This window comes from Melopsittacus undulatus, chromosome 4, assembly GCF_012275295.1.
Source record: "Melopsittacus undulatus isolate bMelUnd1 chromosome 4, bMelUnd1.mat.Z, whole genome shotgun sequence".
Classification (NCBI taxonomy): Eukaryota; Metazoa; Chordata; class Aves; order Psittaciformes; family Psittaculidae; genus Melopsittacus; species Melopsittacus undulatus.
In genome coordinates this window covers 53,172,950-53,195,443 of record NC_047530.1, presented here as the reverse complement: position 1 = coordinate 53,195,443, position 22,494 = coordinate 53,172,950, and the positions used below count along the sequence as shown (strand labels likewise).

At 35.2% G+C, this 22,494-nt stretch overlaps 1 protein-coding gene across 1 annotated transcript in view; it reads right to left on the bottom strand.

Annotated features, from left to right (window-relative positions):
- IRAG1 (inositol 1,4,5-triphosphate receptor associated 1) overlaps nt 1-22,494 on the bottom strand; it is a 69,573-nt gene that overhangs the window by 20,520 nt on the left and 26,559 nt on the right. The window contains exons 2-9 of the mRNA XM_031055056.2: nt 17,659-17,844; nt 13,573-13,673; nt 10,610-10,680; nt 7,384-7,557; nt 5,879-5,928; nt 5,393-5,434; nt 3,688-4,275; nt 1,474-1,552 (exon numbers count right to left, since the gene is read on the bottom strand). Of these exons, the coding sequence (XP_030910916.2) occupies nt 1,474-1,552; nt 3,688-4,275; nt 5,393-5,434; nt 5,879-5,928; nt 7,384-7,557; nt 10,610-10,680; nt 13,573-13,673; nt 17,659-17,727 (1,174 nt within the window). The 5' untranslated portion in view covers nt 17,728-17,844. The remainder of the gene's footprint in view (nt 1-1,473; nt 1,553-3,687; nt 4,276-5,392; nt 5,435-5,878; nt 5,929-7,383; nt 7,558-10,609; nt 10,681-13,572; nt 13,674-17,658; nt 17,845-22,494) is intronic.

The following is a 22,494-nucleotide window of genomic DNA, read 5'->3' as shown; positions in this document are numbered from 1 at the left end:
AGTAAGCCTCTCTAACATATGAACTAAGGATTTGACCCCTCACTTGATTTCCCCAACAAGGACAAGAAGTTGACTCTTAATGTTCTGGTTATCATTTAGATAAGTTACTAGAGTTTAAAAAAAATTGTGAGGCTAATGAGATCTTGGTTGAAAAGCTGGATAAAATAATGCTTAGCTTTTCACAACAGTTTCCTCAAAAGTTTCAAATCTGCCAGAATTGTGTAGTACGCTGGTAAAGTGGCAACATTTAAACACAGTCTGCTAAATAATTTCTGGGAAACAATAAATTAGCATAGTGACAAGGATAATATTACGATACCTAAGAATTCAAAGATTACTAAATACAGGAAGAAGACAAGAAGTCTCTTTTAAACTTGTTTTATTCAGACTCAAGATGAGTCTGTTTCCAGAGATAACATGAAATGTAATTTCTCTTTCATCTTGTGTGACAGAAACTCTAAGGCCTTATGAAACAGTCCCAAAGCAAATCTATGGATTAGCAAAATTAATAGTATTAGGAAAAATAGAGATTTTCTTTGGATCAAACCTTGGATAATCAGTTTCAGCTCCTTTCACTTTCTCCATTTCACTTAATGTGGCCTTAGAAACACTGAACAAGTTCTGACTTAACTACTTCCAAGAAAACTTACAGGTTTGTTTTAAATATTTTCAATTGATCACTCAGAGCTACTGCTATTTGATTCTTCCAGTTGTTGAATTGTCCTCAAGATTTATTTCTTTATTTCTATCTGTTATCTATTTTCCATCTTTATTTCTATTCTGAACGTTTTCAGATGCAGCATACAAGCATCAAATCTCATTTGCTTGTGTTAGATTTGAAAAAAAAATATTTATGCAGAGGTTTTAGCCTTTTTCTTATTAAAAATCATACTAATTGAGCAAAAAAAACCCTCTAGCCCCACTTATTGCAAGGCATATTTTTGCAATCCTTCAATCTCTTTTATGTCTCCTCTCTGGCCTTACTCTTGCCTATCCACATTGATGTAGAGCTGTGGACCAAAAGTGGACATGCCATTTCTGTATTTGACACATATATAGTAGAATAATAGAGCAGAAATAAAGCATTCCATCTCTTATTAATACTTTCAAGGATCAAATTCCCCCTTATAGACAGAATATCTTGCAGAGGTCACATCCATTGAATCCATCACTGCTGAAGCTTTTTTCAGAATGTGGCTGAAATTTCAGACAGTCCTTCATCTATTAAGTACAACCTAGACTCTGTTCCAGGCATGCATCTTTTAATTTGGTTGTAATAATACCTACAGTATCTTCTTGCCTCAGATCATCAAGAAATCCAGGTATTTTTACTGCCAGTCCCCTTCTTCATGACTGCTTCATTACACAATTATTGCAACTGAAGTGTTGGGGTTTTGTTTTCCCCTTCCATATTAGCCAGTTATAAAAATCAGTGTATAAGAGACACTCATTCCAGCTTTTATGATACTGTACCTTTTTCTTGTTCAGCGGCTTCACTAAGTTCAGGAAGTTTGAGTCCAACCAAACTTTGATTTCTCATCAAAATATGCTCCTGTTTAGAAAAACAGTCACATTTTTTAGTGACTTTACTAGAAATCTCACTTTAAAGATCCCTGCCATGTGGACACTAAATATTACATTTATTTGAGCTAATAAACTCAAGAATGGATATTTATATTGTTATATTGTTATAGTCACATGCTACATTGCACGGTCACAAGTACATTCACAAACACAACATATTAAATATTACATATTTCAAAGTTCATACACGCATCAATTAGAAAAATTCCTGTCATGCAGACAGATGTGCAGCAGGTGCCCCTTACCCAAAGAGGTTTTGGTAAATAAGCATTTTAGTAAATAACAGCAAAAAAAGCAATTTTGGATATAGCTATAGCAATAATTAAGTATCCCAGAAAAGAGAGAGAATGCTACATCTGCAAGCTAATACTTCACTGTTACTGTACCCTGCTTCCATTCCTTAAAGGCAAGGAAGAGTGTACTCATCGCCTGATTTTCTACCTTAATATTCTCAAATATGTTTAAAATACACATACACCTGCTTTTGCTAATAAGTAGGCAATTCCTACCAAAGACAGAGTTCAAATCCCACCTAACCAGAATCATGTATCACATATTATTTTTCTGATTCTAAATATTATTTGTGCTTAACACCTTCTAGGACTTTCAAAATAATATGGCTCAAGTGTCTCTATAAATAAGAATTCCGGTACACATATGCTAAGAAGTTGTATGCAACATAAACAGAAAAACACGAATAACTAAGCTACCATTTCCAAACAATACACTAGGAACAAATTAACCAAAGTACAGAATTTGAGGTCCTCACCTGTCAGCCTTATGTTCATGTTAAAGCAATAACTACTGGAAGTCAAAGAAAATAGTCTTATTAGGTTGTTAAGTAAAGTAAGCACTACTATTTTCTTTTTTTCCTTTCAAAGTAATTTTTGCTATACACATGGTGGTTATTTTATGATGGTGGGTTATCATTTCATTTTGACCTTTTTTCAATACACTGATTAATTATTAGGGTTTAATTCTTAATTTTAACCAATCATTTATACATTTTTTAACTATAGATTACTTTATAGATTTCGCAGTCCAATTCTAGCCTTCAAGAAGCTGACACATTTGCACGATGTAAGGTTTTACAGCCCTGGACACTGAGACATTTTCTGAGAATGTTCAATAAGCAAAAAATCATACGAAAACAATTTCCTGTCCCCTGAGACTTGCAAATGTAATGCTATTGCAAAAGCCAGTATTCTTGAAATACAGGACTACTGCCCTTAGAAGGGAGAATACCAACCAATAAAGGACTCGAAGCCACTCAGCTAGAAATTTGGATTTTTAAAATCCAAATAAAGTTTACAAATAGCTTATGATATCCAGAGACTTCGTAAGCACTTAAACAAGAGTATAGTAACTGCCTACAAACTTCAGTTAAAGATTTCTGTTCATACACAGGTGTCATCCCACACATAAAGAAATCTGTCAATTACTCAATATACTGTGAGAGTCTGTGAATTTGAGGACAATTCTGAAGGAGCAGAAAAAGCATATTACAGGGAAGCAAAGGAAGTAAAAGAGCACAAGAGACACTTTTAAAAAGAATATGGTTACATCCTAAGGAAGGAAAAATTCTTCAGATCTAAAATACTTTCGAAATCAAAATAGATCAGTTTAGTTCCAAGAACATTTTACAAATTACATGATTGTTAATCAACTATTTCCTGTTTATAGGTCATGTAGATGATGCAAGTATGAGATGTATTGTGGTTTAGACTTACCTTTCTGTCACAATGAAAGCAATTACTACTTTATTGACACCAATACTGTATTTTTTTAATTCCTGGGGGCCAAAACCTGCACGTGGAAGAGCATATGCAGATTCATATATGTGCATATTGACAATACCACAGTGCAGTTGGTGCATATTTAAAGACAACTACGAAATAGAACAATTCCATGGAATTTAGCTACAGGTTACAATTTATTAAAGTTGCAAAGTAAAAACATGATACAATTCTGGATTAATTTTCCTGAAACTGTTTCCCATTATATTACTGTATGTTTATTGCAATGAGAAAAATAATGCTAAGCAAATCAAAAGTTTAGTAAAATAGGAGAATAAGTTTAAAACAGGATATGACTGAGACTCACCTCTCTGAGCTTTGTCAATTTCTGCATTCGAACTGGTTGAACTTGGATTTGAAGGTCTTTGAACGCTTTTAACTGATTGCTGGATTTGTTTCCAACAACAAAGCTTTTATCTTCCTCAGATGGTAATTTTAAAGGTGTTTTATCTTTCTGTCCAGGCTCCAAGCTATCCCATGATACAGCCCGTAGGAGAGGAGGACGAAGTCCACAAAGTTTAATTTCTGGTTTAAATGAAACTTTATGGTCCCTCATTTCTTGAAAAGAAATTTTTAGCTTTGAGTCTATATTTCCTGATGTTGGTAGATGAGTTCTTAGAGGAACATCATTTTCTTTTGTTTTCTTGAGGAACGATTTTCCAAGTTCATTTTCACAAACATTCGTGTAAGTATTAAGAGACATTCTGCCACCATCACCACCTGAAGGGGAGCATTTAGGTAAAGTATCCATGTGTTTACACGGATCAAAGTTTTCTTTTTGCTCTGAGAGCTTCTCTTTGGAGTTTTCAAAACCAGCAGAACGAGGAACCAACCTTCCCTGAGAAATCTTTCTTTGATCATTCTGCCTTCGATCAATTAGTCCTTTTACAGCATTCTGAAAGTAGAGGGACACACATAAAACAGAGAAACAAGTGTAGTTTTCTCTTTCCTCTGCCAAAGATAACCCTAACCCTGTAAAAAGCCATTACCTTTTCAGTGACATTTGCTTTTAAACATGTGCTGCTGATTAGAGAAATAATTTTTAAAACGCACTTCACAGAACACTGAATTGGGAATCTCTTTTCTCAGCTTTTGAGAGAATGTCCTCCTATCCTAGAGTCCATTACAGCAATATATCAATCTTCATATAGCCAAGTCTCTCATCATCTTGATGTAAGGTTGTTTGAGGACATGCCTTTAAGGCTGTATCTTATAGCCCTGTTACTTTCCTTTGATTGCTTTCCATGAGTCCCTTACCTCCCAAGGGAAAAAAACCAGCATGGACTTGTACACTATTGTGATCTCTCTCTTTGTGTGTAGTACCACAGATTATAATTTGGCTGCAATCTCCACAGGACATCTAGCAAAAGAATGTTTGCCTATACCTTGGCTACTTTGGTTCAGAATCTGTATTTTTCCTAAGGGCACCTGTGTGAGCAATTTAAGGCAACAAGCATAAAACCTAACTGTGGTCCCTGCCTTGGATATGTTGCTGCTCTCCCATCCTTTATAGTTACTGCTCCAAAATTCTGCTGCCACACTATTTTTGTAAATATTACCTAACCCACTCACAGCAACATCTTTTTAAAGTGCCATCTGATGTTACCTAAAACAAATTAGGAAACATGCATATAGATTGCTTCACCAGTAGCTGTGTGGAGCAGTAAAGCCTATCAGAGGTACAGAATGTGAGGTACAGTAACCTCTTCCACTGAATCAAAGGAAGAGGATGTCTAAAAACACCAGCATAAATCAAAGTAGCTACAGCAGATACTTTAAACTTATGAAGTTATATAGTATACTGATTTTAATAAAGCTAAAGCAAAGTACATAACAGGATGTAAAGGCTTACGTAAGTCCACTGTCGTCTGCTACATTTTCAGGTGCAAATGAATGGCATAATTCTTCTTTTCACTCAGCAAGCAGGCTTTTAGCTTTCTTAGTCACATAAATAAATCATGTATGTCAAGACAAACAGGTGAATTTTGTTCAAAACAATGTGAAACACTTACCTCTACAGTTTGTCTGTCTTCCTCTTTCACAGCTCTGTTATTCTAACAAAAAAGAAAGAAAAAAATTGCCTTACAAGGTTATCTTTCACATCTACGCTGTAAATGTTAGATATAGATATTAATAGATTAACTTTGAATTTTTTAACTTTTACACTTGTCAAATTTATTTATGAAGTATTTATTTATTTATGATGTCATTTTAGTGGTTAGTTTTTTTCCATGGATTAGGGTTATATTGGATCTTTTTCCATTTTCTACAGTTAAAAGATCTCTATGATCCTTCTGTGCTTATTACCTCGTGGATTTTTTGTCTTTAGAATAAACATTTATTAGTCCCTCACTCTGCAGAAAAAAAAACATATTAGTAATACAGTCTTGGTATATAAAATGGTATTCAAACCATCCCATTTTCCTCAGGGACAAGCATAATATAATGTAGTACTGTAATAACCAGGCTACTGTACAGACTATTCAGCTCTTTCTTACCTGCCCTGGACCTACTGACTCGACACTACTGGTTGTGCATCCATCAGACCCTAGAGAGACACACACATAATTAGGGCACATCCTAATTTGCCCAAAGTTTTTACTACTACAGCGTTATCAAACACACAGATATACAGTTTCACATAATATATTAAGAAAAAATTTAAATGTGGAAAATGTAATTCAAAACGGGGGAAAATATCTAAAAGATAGTAAGTGAAAGATCATTAAAGCTTCTCAAAACTCCATTATTGAGAATAATTAAAAACCAGAACATGTAATCTAGCAGCACCACAGGAGTAAAAATATAATACAATTACGTATTTATGTAAAAATATATATGTGAGCATTCGTGAGCTTTGCCATATTTAGGAGGAGATCCTTGAATCTACTGGTTCTGACTTCCCAAGGAATATTTAAAAATACATTTTTTGTGAGCTTTTAAGTTAAAGTTTGAGCCTGCATAGATCATTTTACCTGATGGAACTGGAAGAGTGAGAGAGTTGCTCCGAGATCCTACTGGTGAAACTTTAGGACTAAGTGTAGGGGAAACTGCTTCATTAAAACAAAGACAAAACCAAAACAAGGTAATTTTACTTTCCAAGTTTCTAGTTTTTGAATTTGCAAAATTCTGTTAAGATTAAAGCATGAATCACATTGTCGTCAGTCATGTGTTTGTCCAGAACCTGACAAGACATTTTAATTGAGATTCTGTTGGTATACAGAATCCTTATTCTCCTCACTTTTCTGACTGAAGTTCTGCAGAGAAGTACACACAAGAGAAGGATTCACAAGAAATTTAGAAAAGAAAAAGCAAAATTTAGTTTGAAGTTTATTTCTTTCTTTTTTTCTTTCTTTTCCCCTCCAGAAAGTGTCACGTGATTTTAAGACAGAACTTTGTTTTGAAATGGTATTTTAAAGCTAAATGAAAGTCCTATTCCATGATAAAATGGCATTTCCTCCTAGTTTTCAAGCACTTCATATGACGGGAAAAACAATTTTGATTGACATTCTAGAACAAAACATTTTCTTCTGCTGTTTTTAAAGGAGGATCTGATCCATTTAGTTTAGTTTATGAATATGCTCAGAATAAAAGTCTGTGTAATTATGTCTGGAAAAGATTTTTCAGCAGTAGAAATCTTGCCATTTAAATATAATTTTATGGGCAATAGGAACTTTAGGATTAAAATCTTCACAAACAAGAACTTGTGACTATTTTTCACATTTCAACAGAAATTCTGTGTGCATTCCCATTTCAGTGTCTGCAGTGTGTCATTTGGGCACTTGAAAACTTTACACGGTCTTCCACTGTTACATCTGAATATAGAGATTGGTCAGTTCTATTTTATATGGAATTGTGAGGAGGGGCAGAGGGATTTTGACCTTAAAATCAACAAAGTGTATGTAACATGGTAGCAGTGTATGTATTACAGGAGATCCTTGTTTCTGCCTTTGAGGATCTCTAAAGTAGAATGTGAAATCTTGTTTTCAGAATCTGCACCTACCTGTGGGTGACTCGGGAAGGCTGCTTCTTGACTTCCTGCCTCTGCGCATGAGAAACCTCTCACTCACTTTCTTAGCTTCTTCCAGTAATTCAAGGTTCTTTTTTTTGTCTTCCTCCGATATTTTTACATCAGGTAACTGATCATTTACAAGGTCAATGACATGACCGCTGTTGTCTGGTTTGAAACATCAGCATAAAAACATTGTGATACATTGTGGCATTTTGGAGTAACAGCTATGAAGCAAATCTACATACCTTTGAGCTTGCATTTCACAAGAATTAATGTCTGCTCATTTCTAATATTTTTATATTCTCAAGTTTAGAGCAAATCCTCAAAAACCACTGGTATCTCACTAAGATTAAGTCACTATGACCAAAGATGCTCTGATATGTGAAACTGGCTTTTCTGGCTGTGTCCCTAATAAAGTTTTTCTAATTTATCAGTAAAAGTGCAGTCACAGCATTTCTGCCAGAGACCGAGTTTTTGCATGGATTTTGTTCGTCATTTTTTAAGGCTGAGGTCCTACACACTCATTTCACAACTAGTTTTAACATAGAGGTGATGCCATCGAATAATCTATAAAATCAAGTGAAGAGTTTGAAAGTACAAAGATTTTATTCTCTGCAGATAGAAGAGCTTTTTGCACAGATGCAAGAAGCGACAGTAAAGTTGCATCTGGCAAAGCTGCAGGCAGAAGTTGAATAGTTAAATCATGAGAATTGTAAAGCTATCTCAAAAAGCTAATCAATCTTTACCATGTGGGGGACATGCAAGAAATTTCCAAAGGAATTGCACATCCCATTAGAATATCTAATGGTTAAAGATTGTTAAAGATTACTTTTCCTCATGCCCACTTCTGTTGATATTTTAGATATGTGACCCAGGAGAATACATGGACCAGAAACTGAAAGCCACTGCCATACACTTAGACCATTAGATTAATACATTATTTTCTGAAAAATTTTACTAAATTAGAACACTGATTTTTACAATTCTCCAGACTATGATTAAGCAAAGAGTTTTCAGGGGCTGATAAACTCTACAGATTAACGAGCTTGTTGGATCTGCTAGAACTGATAAATAGATGACCAAGAGTCAGCTCAATCCATTCAAGGCCACTGACACATGCTAGCATCAACAACAGACTGCAAGTCAGAGGTTTATTCTCAGGTAGCTATGAGAAAATCTGTGAACTGTATGAGTGAATCAGTGACTGTATTGTGTGAAGAGTTATCTGGTATTAGTAACAACTTCATCACATTAACAACAGCTTTGTGAGATAAAGATCAGTTGTGACTGTTGCTGCGCAGCCAGATGTTTCTATTAGGAGGAGGGAATTTCTAACACTGTTTTGCAATAAGAAGAACTTACTAAAGAACAGCTTGGGTGAGGGGATGGGAAGTCATCAGGTAATGCAAGAAAAGTATCTTTTGACATGATCGATTACAGAACAATCAGTCCTCAGAAAAGCTGAGGACATAAGTAAGCAGCAAAAAGTCAAGGGGGTTTAGTTTGGAGACAGGAAAGGGGGCTCTTTGTTGGGTTATTTTATTGTTTTTGGAGGTTGCTTCTAATTTCCATAAATTTATTCAAATATGAAGGCTTTAAAAAAGCATGCCCATACACAGGATATTCTTAAAGCAATCTATTGTTAATGAAATACCTGTTTTCTTTTACACTAGGATTTGTTCGTTGAAAATTTGAGAAAAGGACTTCCCATGCCCCTTTCCTTGGGCCAGAAAAAGTGGAAAGCTGCAAGGTGTGGTAATTTCTATCCTCCTTACACAGGTATGTTTTCCTCTCTATACTCAACATCTTTGACTTTTTATACTTGCCTTGCCTTCTGCCCCTTCACCACAATTCTGTTTCCCTTCCCTTTTGCTGTCATTTTCTCTTTTCCCCATCAAACACCCTTTAATTTCTCCTCTTTTGTCCCATCTCAGCAGCTAGTTACAAACGGCAAGTGTTCACAGAATCACTTATTATTTCAGGTCTGCAAGTTTATGATTTTGCACATGTCCATGAAATTACGTTTCTTTCAGGCAAGTCAGATTTCCTCTGAGAAGGTTCAATTAGAAAATGTCTAACTTTGAAAAGCAATATCTTGAATCATAGAGTAATGCACATTGGAAAGGAATACTGGAGGTCATCTAGTCCAACCAGTTCAAAGCAGAATGACTGGTGCAATCAGACCAGGTTGCTGGTCTTTCAGGACAATCTGGTCTTGAAAAACCTCTAGGGATTTTCATTCAAAACCTGTCTGGGCAGACTGTTCCAATGCTTGACTCTGTAGTGAGTGAAAAGTTGTTCTTTATACATACAGCATACAGCAGTGATAATGGCTCAAATCAGATTAATTGCTGGGAGAAAGTAACATGGTTGGAGAGATAACAAGAATTTTAACAATTTATTCTGTATTTCTGATTTCCCCTCCTGTCCACCCTGTTTTGGTCGGAGCTCTCATATCCTTATTCCTTCATACTTTATATGTGATAGAATAAACATTCCATCAACTCTGTTCAACTTGTACTTTACATTAAATCCATAAATGCAGACAAGTAACACTCCAAATGCAAACATACCAAGACTAAGAACTAATGGGAGCTCTGCCATTCACTTAACAGGATTAGCATTTATCTCAGTTTGTAGTACGGACAAATCTGCATCCACAACATTAGCACCCTTGAATAACAATTTACTCCACAAGTAGCTATCAGAAAACTAATAAAACTAAATACTTAGTAAGAGATTAATTAGAAAGCAAAGAATCAAAGAAAATCTTTCCCTGGATAGCCTGATTTCATCTGAAGTTAAATCCAAACTAAATAACTGGAGACGTAATTGTCTTTTAGGGATCTTGCTAATAAAATTCAAGCTAAAAAATAACAAAAACAGTATTATTAAGCAGTATTTTGCATACAACAAGAATTTTAAGCACGTAGATCTCCAGCCTTCTAAAATTGTTAAGCTAACACACTAAGCTAACAACTTTATGAAACAAACAGTATGCATATTTCCCTGATTCTGTCTGCAGTAAATCCACTATAGATCATAAACTCATTAACTCAACTCAACATGCTAGCAGTATTCCCTCCCTGTGTATGCATTACAGTCAGTATGCACAGGAAAAAGGCTGTAGCCAATACAGTCAGACTCTATATTTAGGCCTTTTTTGCACATCACATTTTCTGAGAAAACATCCTAGCTTAAATGAATTAATTCTTACCAACAGAAGTCAATGAACTTGGTGGATTCCTAGTGGCACGGTTAGAGTGTCTCCTATGAGGACTACGAGGCCTAGAGAGAAAAATAAACAAACAAAATTATGGGAGTATGCCACCAAAACACATTCTACTTCTCTATAAAAGAAGAGTATCATTAAAAAGAAAGCACTCTTCTTTGATTAAAAAATATTAAAACTAAAAGAATTTATTGTAATTCCTCTCATATCCAAACAACTGGAAAATGGAGGAAGATTGCAGAAAGAAGGAAAATTATAGAAATTGCTCTCACAAAGGAGTTTTGATAAACTCATACACTGTGAAATTTTGATTTCTCAAAAAACCCTACATTTTAGTTTGTTATCATTACTTAAAACTCATATAAATATGGTACATTGAAAAAAAAAGTAAAAGTCTTTGTGAATTTTTAGTGCTTCCTAAACTAAGTTTTATGATTGCAAGAATTTCTTTTGCTCCCACACTGACAATCCTATATAGCAATCTAGGAACTTTCTAGATTGAAAACCAGGTGAAGGTCTCAAATGACTGCAGAAAATTAAATGCTGATCCAGCAAATAATGCTGCTTTTAAGTGACTGCATTGTAATGCTGACTCTTAAATAATCTTGAGATTTTGTGTAGTACACTTTAAAAATAAAAGGAAATTATAATATAGATTTATGATCAATACTTTCTGATCAATTTCCCCCCATATTTTAAGTCTAATGGCAGGTCAATAACTCAAGAATCCCAGTCAAGAAGTATGCTTTATCAGAAGACTGAAAATAATCTTAAAGCAACTCAAAATTTAATTGAGGTTTTAAACTTCATACAGAATTATTATTTCCGTTCAACAGCCTACTTTCACATACACTTAACCGCAACATGGTAAACTTGCCCTGTCTGCCTGAACAAGCTCAAATATCTGCTTTAAAACTTACTATAATATTCAAGCTAGACATTTAAGTTGTCCAGCAGTCTAGCTCAGAAACATTATCTTCTTGAATCTTTAGTTGATACCTATTTTCTTTCACACAGTCAGGAATGTGGTCCTATCCCAGTTTCCAGGTGCTTCAGAAGGTTTTTTTGGAGCTTCACTAAAACAGTAAGGAGGACTGAACAGATACAAGGGAGGAAGGGAAAGAAGAGAGCTGGAAAAGAAGCCTACAATTGTTGCACCTGTTTTTTAGATAGGAAAAGAAAGAATAGCCCAGTAATTAATTTTCCAATGCTTTTAGCTAAGGACTTTAAAAGAAGTGAGCAACCTTAATTGGCTTTAGAAGAAAAATAGAAGATACTGGGTAATAATACCATGGTACTCTAATATCTCAGAATATTATCCTATGAAACAAAGTTAGTCAGCAATGTCAGTTGACATTCAAAGCCAGGCTGGATGGAGCTGTAGTCAACTTGATCTAGTTGAAGGTATCCTTGCTCATTGCAGGGGGGTTGGACTGGATGAACTTTGAAGGTCCCTTCCAAACCAAATTATTCTATGATTCTATGTTAATATATAATAACAGCAGCTTCACCAGCATCACCTTAAGTTATATAAAACAGTATGTGTTCTAAGTCAATACCAAGATAATACCCACAAGACTGACTGGAAGGTAAATTTATTCTGAAAGATATATGTAATATGCTAAACCTGTCAAAAGAAGATTTTCAGCAGTTCATAAAACTATAAAATGCCAAGTATAAAAAATAAAATACTTGCAAAAACTGTTAGTAAAAATTGTACCTTATGATCATAAGCCTTCCTTAGAAATTTTCTGCCCTCAAAAATAAGCCTTATTGTACAAACTGTAATACATTGCAAGCTTATCTTTTGCCAAAACCATTCCTTCTTCACTAAACCAAACTTCAGTTGATCATGCAAACAGATTGTTTTTAGGAATAACACAGCAAACAGCAGTTTGTTGCTGCATTTTCCTTTCAATACACAAAAAAAAATCAACAGATAACAAATATTATTGCTACAATGTCTATTTTTCAGTATGATACTAAAAATATTGTCATACAACGGTAATACAGCTAGTTCCTTAATCCAAGAAGGAACCAGACAACATGGACTCCGTATGTAAGATACACTCATTTGTGAGAGTCAACACTGATGGCTGACTGTACCTTGAGGAACTTAACATCTTCAGTACTTAAAAAAACAACAGATTTTTAAGTCTTATAATGATTAATTGTCTAAACCACCATATATCTACAAAGATCTTATTGGTTCAGTGGAAATGTTTATATGAGTAAAGGCAGCACTACTGGTGTACCTATATAATTAGTAGGTCAGAATTAGGATTTAGCTACTGAATCGAAAAATTTCCACAGTAGGGAATACTTCAGGAAACATAAAAATGCTCAGTTGTACTTTTGTGGTCCCAGATGCTCACTGACTGGATCCAAGTAAAGCTTAAAATGGACAGAAGGACTGTATTACTCATTACCACACACGGAACATAAGGAATCAAACTGTCAGTCATCCCTGTAGTAGGTGTAGTATTGTAGCACACATGCACATGACTGTATGTCTACAAAAGGATTTGACCAAACAATTTTCCCCTCATCAGGCTATATTCTATTTGCTAGCAAGAGGATGGACTTCAAAAATTTACAGCTTTTGGTCCAAATTACACAAAATTTTAATTTAAATTTTTGCTTTAGTATCAAATTATGCTATTCTGAAAGACAGGAAAGTACATTTAAATTGAAAGTATATTGAGTCAGGTTGGCAGGCTTCATATTATATGAAACTCGACTCTTTTAGTATCAATAATAGTCCTTCCTATCAATAATATTCCTCCTTCCCCCTTTCCGGCATCAAAAAAAATAATCATCAAAATGCAAAGACAATATGATAAAATTACAAATAGAGATACAGTGATAATGTTTTATTAGAATATATACTTCAAAGAATATTTTAGAAACACAAATCATGCATAGTTTAGTAATGTATTATACAATACCTGTTAACCAGATTTTTATCAATTTCCATGTCTGGTGCTACAGCATTCTCTGAAAGAACAATAGAAGGTGTCCGGCACGCTGTCCCTTCAACAACAGTGTCCTGGATGGTTTGTGACAAATACAAAAATGCATTTAAAGAGAAATTGAAAATATGTAGTCAAAAACATTACTTGTACTGCATGTGCTACATTCAGATTCAAAAGAAAGAATAAGAAAAAATCAACCTGCACTGCTGAAAGGCTACAGAAGCAATCTGGTGCTTACAGTTAGTCAAGAAGTTGAAAAGTGATTCACATAAAATCATGCAGAGGGGGTAGGTACCTGTTAGAAGCTGCAATTTTTATTTTAGGGTACAATCCTGAGATAAGTAGAACATGTCATAGTACTGTGAGTTTTTATAGCTGGAGGGGAAGATTCCCAAAAGTGCCAGGGGGCTGCCATCAAACAACTTGTAAAATTTACAGATTAACTTCTAAATTCTTCAATACTAACTGCTCCAGGTAAGCACTTGTATACACAAGTATTTTATTTTATTTAATTATTTAAATCTCATTTTTTTCTTGAAATAGCATCCAAAAGTTTCATAAGAAATCTTTACTTCAGTGGGCTTTAGATTAGATTACAGAATAGAACATTTTCAGTTGGAAGAACGCCCCATGATCATCTAGTCCAAACTTCCTGACCACTTCAGGGCTAACCAAATGCTAAAGTACAGTATTAAGGGCTTTGTTCAAATACTGACAGGCCTGGGATGTGAACCACTCAAAGAAGTGATGCTTCTGATTTTCTAAAAGAGCATGTTTGCGATCCATGGCAAAAAGCCAATTACCTTCAACAGTTAATTTTGTTTTTATTGACAGAACATTTGCTGTTCTATTCTGCTTACTCCTTGTAAGGATGTTTACATACTAGAATTTGATGCAAGTATAATGAATTCAGAATAGCATTTATTTTAGTAATATTAAGTAGGCAGGTAATAAAGCTGTTATAAAAGCACTACTTTAGGCATTTACAGAATGAAGCATATAAAATGGCTCACAGTTTCAGAAGTTAACATTTTAGAACAGAGAAAAATAATTTCAGTTATTTGAAACAAAAAATTATCAATGAATATTTCAGTCAACTACTGTCATGTGGAGAAATTAGCATAGTTATAAGGTTTGTCATAATGAACAAGTAGCCAAGACTAGAAACTGAAATGGAATTACATGCACACAGAAAGCTAATGATTATGTGACTGCTAATATATATCAGATACAACAGAACTCCTTTCACCATCGCAACCAGTGCTGCATTTTATTCTTGTTGAAATAATTTTCTGATAACATTGAAGAACTAGAGAAGCATTTTGAAAGTGGTATAATATTAAAGTATATAACATAACCCTTCTTCTTCTCAAAGGCAATAAAATATGCTTTGCTTGGACAGCTCCACACTTCTAAGCTCATAATTCTCATATGACATTCCTTGGCAAATCCAGATTATCAGTCACAGGAGAGCAATTGGAAATAAGCCAAGAAAACAATATCAAGATTAAATTTTAAGGAAAATATCCTTGCAATATTGGGAACATTAGAATGTAAAAGCATGATATGTGATTCACAGCTGACATTTTATGATAATAGTTTGAATAGTAATATTATTGGAAATGTTACTAAGTAACAATGTATTTTGCCTAACAGTCAATGACAAAAATTCAGGTGACTGCCCTGCTTGTAGGGCAAAGCAGCTGAATACACATGCACATTGTTGATACTAATCTCATGACTACCAACAAGCAAAAGCTTTTGAATGATGTAACATTAGCTTTAAAGCCACCCAAGTCCATTTTAGGACTCTAAAACCAGCCTATTAAAATGAACAAAAAACAAACAAAAAATCCCAAGAAAATTGATGTAGTCAAGGCTTGTTCAGGTCAGGTAGAATATATTATTAACCTTGATCACCAGCTGCAGCAGTTCAGCTTCTAGGTGAAGACACATGCCTTCCGCTGTCCAGACCTACCAGTCAGATGAGAAAGCTTTCCTGTAACACCACCTCAGTTCTTTAAAGCACTGAGGAAAATAAAATAATAATAATAAGAAAACCCTCTGCCAGCTGGCCATATTCTGAGAAATTAATTAAAGGTCTCAACTGTATTTCAGAACAAATTTGGCCAGAAACAGGCACTTATTTGAAAGGCCTCAGAAAAGTTATGTATCTCAGAAGCAGTCTTTTAAATGATGGGGTTTTAAATAATCTTAATTTTAGATCTTCCCATCATGTAAAAGATACTTGAAGTAAACAAGAAACTGCATGTGATGTAAGGTTTGTTTTCTTTTTGTCAGAACTGTTTTGTGAATGTGTGTGCATTTGTGCATGCAGGGAAAAGGTGGGGAAGTATCTCCTGTAATAGAATGAGGAAATTGTTAGACACCAGACACCACTTTAGATAAGATGAGATTCCAGACTTGGAAAGTTTTGTTTAATGCAGAAAACAAGTTCACCAATTGTGTGTGCCCTCTGATGACCTCTCCTTGCTTGCAAGTCCTTATCACACAATAAGCTATTTTCCTTATATAGCCATGCTGTACAACTTGGACTGCAGCAAGACCCAAGAGTGATAAAATGTATGAACGAGATGGAATTCTTCACAGCACTGACTAGTTGCAATCCTTAAGCAGGCTCATGAACAGTGTGTTGGTTAAAATATTTTCACTGGTACTTTGTGCCTAAAAATCCCAATTTATATAAAAAGAAGCATTTTGCACAGTTAACTGATTCATGAACTATCACATTATCATAGTTCATTTAAGATTTATCTCTAAAAGGCTTGCATAATGTAATATATATATATATATATATATTAGATTAGGTGGTTGGAATTTTTCATGTCTCCCATTTGACAAGCACACTCAGCCTTAGATTCACTGATGTCTGCCAGCCTTTCACAGTTTTTTCTCTTTGGGTATATCTGACCCAGCAAGTCTTTTCTACCAAAATACTCTTCACATGGGTGAGTTAAAAATAACTGGGAGAGAAAGGGAAAAAAAATCTTAAAATCTTCTTGACCTAATACATATTCTCAGCTAATAGTCTAATTAACTTGCATGTATCTGGGGTGTTTATCTGAAGACAGGAAACTAATACTCAGCACAATGTGCAGTTTAGATGAAATGCATGACAAATCAGTGTAGGGCTTGCTGCTGACAATGTTTTCCAACAATGTTAAAGTAGCGGATGTTTCACCTAAAATGTAGAACATAGTGTCCTCAGTGACAGTCATACATTTTGAAGTGAGGATGTGCCAGATTATAAATCCTTTCTTTCTTTATACCAGTATGCATTAAACAGGATGATCTGTACAACCAGTTATGTTGTAATCACAGTAAGGTTCTTTACTTCACCTAATCTAACAATTAAAAAAACCCTTCACTTTATTAGAACATAAAATTACTTTTTAACAGTGGTGTGAATTATTCAAAAGGGAGAATGATACTGTTTTATTGATTTTTTTTAAAATTTATCTGCAAATAAAACATGTAAAAACATGTAGATGCCACAAATTTTAGTAGCAAAATCTGGGGAGCACCCATCTGCTCTCTGTGTAGTTCCAGTATATGTTCAGCTACTGCTATGGCAAATAAAGCACAGAGAAAGTCTAGAAACCAAAAAGCAGATTCCCATCTTTCACACACGCATGAATTGCATAACATTTTCTAAATCTGTAAAGGCAACACTAGATATTTCAAGGCTACTGTGAAGTACAAGTCTAAGTTCTTATCCCAGAGGTTTGAGTTTTCTGTAATACCATCACAATGGACATTTTTGGAGAGCTTGCAAGTATAACTGGTTCAGAACAGCCAGCCACATAAGTCTCTAGATCAATTTGATAAACAAATGCTTGAGCAACTTCAGTTCACATTCCTCAGTCTATAAAATATTTGAAGAATTTTAAGAATATCAACTGAAAGGTCATTCATAGCTTCATCAATTAATCAAAACATATTAATACACAGCAATGATTAGATTTTATTTTATGCATTCCTAAATACACACTCAGGTTTCCAAGAACTGTCAGAAAACACCTTTGCAAGAATGCTTACTTTGGCTGAAGGAGAAATGTTGTGTTGTGACTCTTCTGATTGTCCCTTGTCTTCAGGTAAGGTTGGCATGGTGGGCAGTGTGAAGCACGTGGCTTGCAAAGTGGACTATCAGGACCATGCACTGCTGAGAATATTTGCTTCCAGTCAGCCTGAAGGCATTAGTGCTGAGGCCTCGTGATCTGCAGGCTGTGTGAGATGCCAAAAAAACAAATAAAATCTGTTTATATTCACTGAGATCACTTACAGTAACAAACAGTATTGAATTTTAAAATTAAAAATGCTATCTTGTGGTTTATTAGCTAAAGCTTTCAAGGTCAAGTATAACTTAGTAAAAACATTCAAAATGGATAACCTTCAATTTTGAAACTATTTCCATCTCTTTCCTCTATTTTACAGATTATTCTTTTTTTTTTGTTACTATGACTGTTTTTCCTGTGATCAAACTACCTCTAAAAATCCTGTAAGAGGGAAATAGCATCCCAGATATGTGTAATATGCCTTTTAGTAACCAGCAAAGTCCTAATGCAACAGAGCATGAGCTCAGATATCAAAGAAAGGAGTAAAACTGATAACCCAGACGGTGGCACTCTTCCTTTAAGCAAGATCAAGGCCTAAGTGAACTGTACAAAGACTTGGTGTGCATGTGCACACAAGATAATGCTGTGCCGGACATTTCAGAGGCAAAAAGGCTGTAATGGCCAAATAAAAAAAGAAAGAAAAAAAAAAGGGGGAAGAAATAAAAATCACTGCCCACTATATGAGAAAATTTTGTTATTATTCTCTATGGGGCTACTGCCCTCACAAGGATATTGTCAGCATTAAAGCCTGTACAGTAGTCTGAGATGAGAAATTTTAAATACTAAACCTTGTAGCTACAGTGTTATGCATTACAAGACTTACTATGACACCTACCGGCTAATTAACGAACAGCTCTCATAATCGACTCCTTGGTAGTGCTTACAGATGACAGACGACGCTGTTAAGAGAGACAATCTGGTGCACAGTTTCTGTCTGGACTATTAAAAGCTAACTATATTCTCTTTACAGCTAATTCACAGGTATGTACAGAATGGAGCTATACACTCAAACCATAATATAATAAGTTTAATAGTATGCCAAAGAGTTCAACTTCCAAAACATGTTATCTTCTCCCAAATCTGGATTACTAATCTCAATTCTTTTACTTTTCTGGAAATCAAGATAGATGGAACAAGAAGGTTAAGATGAAGAGATGATTTAATTTCAAGGCACTTAGCAGCATTGCAAGATTGATCTTCTAGAGTTTTCCTTTTGATTTCAGGGAAGGGAAAAGAAATGTATTCAGAATGTATTCAGGAACATGTCAGTTTATTGAAGCTGACCAAACTGTCAAAATACTTACGTTGATTTAAAAACAAATAAAACAACATCAACAAAAAAGAGAAAAACCCATTCATAGGAAATACTAAAATAGCCTCAGTAGTGACAAGTTCTTCACCTCACCTTTCACAGAAAAAAATTGGTGTTGTAAAACCTGCAGAATGCATGAAAACTTTGGACTACAGAAGTAGCTAAGACCCATGCTTTTATTAGATTTATTTCACACTATATTAGAAACTGAATTTTCTCTTTTACTAGAAGAGGAATACAGGGACACCTCATACGAAATTCAGTGTAGAACTCTTTGACTGTAAAAATAATCTCTACACAAGTATTAGTGTGTTCAGGAAAAAAAATTGTTTAATTGAAGTTCTTTGATAAAGACTGTGGAAAAGATCTAGCATATATGACATCATCCTGAAGACCAGCATATAAACTTAGTTTTAAACAGTAAGCATAATCTTTTTCAGAGCATGTAGGAACAGCATGTTTCAAGCTTTTGTAGACATTTTGAACCAGTTACAGATGAATTTCTTGCTCTACTACAATAAGTGGAAGCTCATGTTTGTATCATGATTTTACCCATCTCTTACTTAATAAGACTACAGGAAGCTTTATACAAATAGAAAGATTTATTTTTTTTTAATCTTTAAAGAAAGATCTTTAAAGGCCCTAATATGATGGAAAACAGACATTAATGATTACCTGTGTTTTAATAAACCCATAGAGATGAGGCAGATAGCAGTAGCATTAAACATCTATGTGTTTCCACAGTTAAGTACTTTTGTATCAAACAACAATCACCAACTATTAACAACAAATGAAGACGAGAAAGAAGCAAGGTAGCTAAAACAAGTTATATGGACTTGTTTTTCATCTCTGTAACAAAATCCTGGTATCCTACATGCTTTTAGAGTTTGCAAGAAGTTAAATTCAAGCAAAAACAAAAACGGGAAGATAGACATTTAGCTGTTCATCTAATCCCTCTTAGTGTTTGCCTTATGAAATTATAAGGGTTCTGATAATCTTAATGAATGCTGAGCCTGAAAAATCAGGATTATTTCAAGTCATGACCAACGAGTGTTTGCAGTCCTGTGTGAAGCTGTATCAGCTATTGCATCAAGGTGGTTTATTCCTAGGCTTAGCTGAGTTCCTAGTACACGCTAAACTTAAAAAAAAAAAAGGAAAAGAAACAAGAAAGAGCTATTAAGTCCATCATGTTTCAGGTCATTTTTCACATTTCAAAAGCAAAACAAAAAAACTTTAAAAGAAAAAGAAAATAATCAAGTCTTGTCTAAGAATAGAAAGGAACAAATCCCAAGCTATGTTGTCTTAGAGATGCAGCACAGAAAGTACAGCCAAGGGAGAATGGAGAGTAGAAAGATGAATTTATGCCACCTTAACAAGCCCCAGATATGGAGTGGATGGGGTTCAGTCCATCTGTAACACAATTAGAACCTTTCTCTGATTTCCTTACAGAGCTATCTTGCAACTAGGAAAAAGCTCCATATCTTTGTGGTGCTGATCAGTAGGAAAACTTCTTCTTCTGACTTTCCATTTTCCCCTAACATCTCTCCAGGTAACCCCAGTGCTGAGGACTCTACTGGAGCAGCGAAAAGGCTGCATACAGTTATTCATATTCTGAGGCTTCATAAAACACATTTTGCCTTTGCACATGCTGACCACACTGCTGCAGTCCTCTATGGTGCCAAAGCAAGGGTTAGTGGTATCTCAACAAAATATATAAGGGCACTGTTCAATTCATAAGCTATAAGATTTATAACTCATGAATTACTATTTTTCAATCTAAAAGCTTATTTTTAAACTGTGCAGGGTTCTTAAAATCAGTAGTCCAGATCCCTTCAAGACTTTCTGGTGCTTAACAAGCACAAACATAGAATCATAGAATAGTTAGGGTTGAAAAGGACCTTAAGATCATCCAGTTCCAACCCCCCTGCCATGGGCAGGGACACCTCACACTAAACCGTATCACCCAAGGCTTCATCCAAGCTGGCCTTGAACACCACCAGGGATGGAGCATTCACAACCTCCCTGGGCAACCCATTCCAGTACCTCACCACCTTCACAGTAAAGAACTTCTTCCTTAGATCCAATCTAAACTTCTGCTGTTTAAGTTTTAACCCATTACTCCTTGTCCTATTACTACAGTCCCTAATGAATAGTCCCTTATCAGCATCCTTGTAGGCTCCCTTCAGATATTGGAAGGCTGCTATGAAGTCTCCACGCAGCCTTCTCTTCTCCAGGCTGAACAGCCCCAACTTTCTCAGCCTGTCTTCATATGGGAGGTGCTCCAGTCCCCTGATCATCCTCGTGGCCTCCTCTGGACTTGTTCCAACAGTTCCATGTCCTTTTTATGTTGAGGACACCAGAACTGCACACAATACTCCAAGTGAGGTCTCATGAGAGCAGAGTAGAGGGGCAGGATTACCTCCTTTGACCTGCTGGTCATGCTTCTTTTGATGCAGCCCAGAACATCACATTTTGTAAATAGAAGTGGAGATATTCAATGAAGCCACCTTCTTGTGCCATGCTGTGCATTTTCCATGCAAGGAGTTTTGCTATTTTCCAAATCAGTTACTGTCTTCTGATACTAGTAGGAAAGGTGAATGTTTAGAAATGATAGATCCTTAAGACACTAGTGAATAAATGACCTTCCATCACTGCTGAAGTGACCTTAGGTCTATTTGATTGGGCAATGAAAATAGCCCCAGTAAATGTCAGTGAGAAACAAAACATAAGAAAAGGGGGCCTCATGAGAACACTCTAACCAGAATTAGAGGAGCTTATCTGCATCTCACAAATGTGGGAAGAAAAAGAAATGTCCTTAGAAAGTTCATTTCCTGGAAGGTGCATTTTTTACTTCTTCAGTAGAGCATTATGGAGGACTACAGCCTTTGAACCTACAGAAATTCCTACCTCTATCTACAGATACAGCTTACAGCCTTACTGAACCCTAAACCAAAGTGCAAAGAGCATGACTATCCAGGTTCTAAGTCTGGCTCATCTGCCAGCTGAACAACCTTTGCACTCATAGTACCATTAGCTTTGCCAGCTTTATCTCCCTTCCACAAGCATAAGCATGTTTCAGTCAAAGAAGGAAATGATATGTCAACAATATATGCAATATAGTGAGAAATCAACTGAAACAACTGTAATTGCTGTCCCTGAAGACAGTGAAGGATAAACAAAAAAAAATACATCTGCACTTTAAAAACAGTCAAGATGTATAAGCACATGTGAGCATCTAGTCACTAGACAATTTCAAGATACTGTTATTTCTTTCATTAGGCATTGATCAAACACTGCCTGGCCTACTTTTAACCTATCAAAGGATGTCATGTTATTTTTGTAGTGATTTATCAGCTTAAATCTTCCCCTCACCCAAATGCCAATGTTTTAGAAATTGCAAGAGCTTCAAAATTACCTTTTAAAATTAAATACTTGTAGAGATTAACT